This window comes from Suricata suricatta, chromosome 14 (genome assembly GCF_006229205.1).
Source record: "Suricata suricatta isolate VVHF042 chromosome 14, meerkat_22Aug2017_6uvM2_HiC, whole genome shotgun sequence".
NCBI classification, from domain to species: Eukaryota; Metazoa; Chordata; class Mammalia; order Carnivora; family Herpestidae; genus Suricata; species Suricata suricatta.
This window is the reverse complement of record NC_043713.1, coordinates 68271224-68275010: the sequence shown is the minus strand read 5'-3', so window position 1 is coordinate 68275010 and position 3787 is coordinate 68271224. Positions and strand designations below refer to the sequence as shown.

Here is a 3787-nt window from a genome sequence, read left to right as displayed (position 1 = left end):
TTTGAGGATTCAGAAAGCTGTGAGCACAGATGTGATGCCTGGCACATGGAAGGGGCTGGTGCATGCTGCGGTTATTATTCCTTTAGTTGGCACGAGATGGTCTTGAGTGGTGGGCTGGGGGCTGCGTAGTGGCTGGCCCTCCACCACCCACAGCCCTGGGCCCATTCCCAAAGGCACCAGATGCGCAGATGAGTCAGGTTTACTTTGCTTGACGGCTTCTCCACCTTTGCAGACGTCCTGCGCTTCGACAACACCTACAGCCTGATGCACACCAAGAAGATCAGCTACACTGTGGAGGTGCTGCTCCCAGACAAGACCTCTGAGGAGAAGATTCAGGGTCTTGAGGCGAGGAGACCATCCCCAGTGCAATGAAGACCCCGGCTGCCTCAGTCCCTCTGCTTGTCAACCCCTTAGCACCACTTCCTTGACCCCTTCCCTCCTGGGCAGGGTGGTGTTTGGAGGAACCACTCCCCGCCTCCCACCGCCACATCACCATCTCAGCTCTTCGTGGGCAAACTTGCACAGTGGAAGAGCAGGAAGGGGACATCCAGTGCATAGGCCACCCTGAGGTTTCAGACAGGCTTCTGATCCCCTGTTTGCAGAGACTGAGAATGGGAATGCTGGAGATGAGCCAGGGTCCACCGAGGGAGGGTCCTGCCCACAGAAGCTACACTTACATCACTCGTGACGAGGTCCACCAGTCTCAGGACTCACCCTCACCTAGTGACCTAGCTTGGGGGTGTGTGCATGAGCCCCAGGCCATGTGGGGAGCACAGCATCAAGTCTGAAAAACAGAGAAGCCCCCATCTCTGCACATGGGGGCTCAGCAGGGATGGACAAGGCCAGCTGGAGGCAGCTGGGTGGAGGCGTGGGGCCAGCTGGGTGGTGGAGTTGAGGGTCTTGGTTATGGCAGGGCACCAAAGCCTCTTCAGAGTCGCCTTACTGCCTTTGGAAGGAAGGTCAGAAATGGAGCATGAGGGGCGCCTGGGTGGCTCAGTCAGCTAAGCCTCCGACTTCGGCTCAGGTCATGATCTCACGTTTGTGGGTTCGAGCCCTGCGTCAGGCTCTGTGCTGACAGCTAGCTCAGAGCCTGGAGCCTGCTTCCGGTTCTGTGTCTCCTTCTCTCTCTGCCCCTCCTCCTCTCATGCTCTGTCTCTCTCTGTATCAAAAATAAATAAAACATGAAAAAAAAATTAAAAAAACAAACAAACAAAAGAAATGGAGCATGAGGCCCAGCAGGGATAAGCATTAGGAGGAAAAGCCACACTTAGCCACACAGAGCTAAATGAGCGAAGACTGAGTCTCTCAGAATTCTCAGTGACACCCGCCCCCCCATCTCCTCACCTGCTGTGATCCAGCTGACATTTAGCTTCGGTTCTTTCTGGCTCCGAGTAAGGACCAGGATCATAGTGAGCTGGAGTGAGGTGGAACATGCTGGAATAAGGTGGAACGCGCCTGGATGGAGCTCCCATCCCTGGGTGCTCATCCTAGACTCTGATTTACTTCTTGGAGAACCATCAAGCTTTTCCTACATCTTTGTGTCTCACTAGAGGGACAACTAATGTCTGCCAGCTCCTCACCACCCCACCCCAAATCTGACTCAGTAGCTGGCCTTTGATGGCTTCCATTTCCCAAAGGCTGGCTCTCCTGGTGCCTCACAGCCCACAGTCAGGGCTGCCATCTGCTCTCCTGGATAAACTGCACCCGACAGACAGACCTTGCCCAGAATGAGCCAGTGAAGCTGCTGAGTGGTCAGAGGTCCCTGTCAAAGGGGTCCTTGCTGCAAAACGTTAGCATCCTGGGGGTCAAGACCCTTGCCAGAGGTTGGAAACCTCAGCAAACACCAACATCCAGGTGCTTTGCGAACAAGAAGCCCGTTCTGGCCCCTTTCTTGCTCTCAGATTCTGTGGTTTCATCTTCACCATTTAATAGATTTCTTGATTTCCCAGAGCTTGTTCTTCCCAGGCAAGAAAAAGATGAGGTGTGTGAAAGTGGGTCTTCAGGTGAGCTCTGTGAAGTCCTTGGGGCCCCCAGCCCACCCTCTGTGGCAGCCACATCACCCATGGTTCAGCACACAATCTAAACAGGGGCTCTGCTGCTATGGAAAGCCAGCTAACTAAAGGAAATAAAATGCGAAAAGCTGGTGCACTGAGTCATTCCTGGCCCAACGGTGTTTGAGGAGTTTGGCAAGAAAAAAACTTCCATGCCAGCTCCAAGGAGACAGCCTGGGGCTGTCAGTCGAAAATCACAAGACATTCTTGTGTCCAAGCATCGTTTCTGCATCCCTGATGTGGGGGCTTTCCCAGCACCCATAGCGCACTGTGTGACCACCCTCTGCGCAGCCTCCCCAGATGCAGAGACACTTGGGCATTCCAGAGCCATCTTCCCTCTGGGCCAGCTGGGGTTGTAAGGTTTCCCCTGTCAGGTTTCCCTGGGGCCACCTGTTGTCCTGACTGGGGGCTCACAATGCCTCACTTCAACTTCACATCTGCGGCCTAAAAACAAGAGGTTCATGGATTTGAGCCCTGATCCTTGCTTTTCCAACGACCCACACCCATTTTTCACCATCCACCCATCCCACCAGGTAGCAGATTGGCCCGCACCATGCACAAGGGTTTAATTTGCACTGGGCTGCCTGGGGAGTAGCAAGTCACAGAGGGGCCTGTATGGAGTGGCTGAATCCCAGAGCCGGCAGAGTGTACCTCATGTTAAGCAGTGAGTACAGTGGTCACCTTCAGAAGTGAGGACAGGACCTTCTATCTTGCAAGGTGGACAGGGGCGTATGTCTTCCACAACTCTATCCCTGACTCAACACCATCACTTCTTTACAGGGAAAAAAAAAAAAGGACGTAGCCTAGAGAGGAGCTGGCTCACCTAAAGTTTGCTTCTTCCTTCCATTCGTTCCACAGTGTTTATTGAGATTCTGTCCCCAGGGCCCAACTCTGCGAGCAGGAAGCTTGCCTGTATGGAGAAAGGCCAGAGTGACTCTGATGGGCACTCTCAGGTGAGCACCTTGGGGCAGCGGGAGCCAAATTCTGGGGGGGGGGTCATCCAGCCAAAAAAAAACCTGATGGGGGATCAGCGTGCTTGGCCCAAGGGAGGGACCCCTGAAGGGAGACCTGAGGGTGTAGGCAAGCCTTTCAGACTGAGGAATAGGGTGAGGGCAGCTGTGGGGCGTTTGAAGCCGGATGAAAGCCAGGAGGGCCCTTGGGCAACACTGGTAATAGGTCACTGATGTTTGTATTTCTTTGTGAACAACTGAGTACACATTAAGTGGCCGTTAATAAAACCATTTCATAATGGAGGTTACAAAACACAGACTTGTTGTTCATCAGAAAAGAATGACAAAATCTTGGCAGGCAGCCATGGATCAAAACTCTTGCTCAAAATGAGGGCGTTGGAAATAGCCAGGCCTTACCTGTCCGGAGGAATGGGGGTGGGGACTGTCTTTCCCTGGGACCTATCTCCTAACTGGAGAGCCCACAATCTTCCAGGGCAAGCAGGCGGATAAGCAGGGTGAGGGGTACCAATAGGGTTTTTTGAGGGCAGTTGGAAAGGCTCCCTCGCCCCCAAACCCTACCTCAGTTCGCTCACCTTCCAAGTCCCCAGGCCAGAAGAGACACCAGCATGGGACAATCACAGCCGCCCAGAACAAGTCTTCAGCAGGGCTCCGGGCCATGGCCCTCCACAGTTTGTACAGCTCCTTTACATGCATCCTTGAAGCAGACAGGGATATGGCCAGGAAACCAAGACTCCGTGAGAGGCAGTACCTCGGCCAAAGGCTAAG

The 3787-nt window shown here is 53.8% G+C and overlaps 1 protein-coding gene and 1 pseudogene across 1 annotated transcript in view; both read left to right on the top strand.

The window, feature by feature from the left end:
- The window catches only part of LOC115278297 (SEC14-like protein 4), an 11467-nt gene extending 11255 nt beyond the window's left edge, over positions 1 to 212 (top strand). Inside the window, exon 7 of the mRNA XM_029922748.1 lies at positions 154 to 212. Coding sequence (XP_029778608.1) covers positions 154 to 212 — 59 coding nt within the window. The remainder of the gene's footprint in view (positions 1 to 153) is intronic.
- The window catches only part of LOC115277474, a 35779-nt pseudogene extending 34751 nt beyond the window's left edge, over positions 1 to 1028 (top strand).
- The last annotated feature ends 2759 nt before the right edge of the window (positions 1029 to 3787 follow it).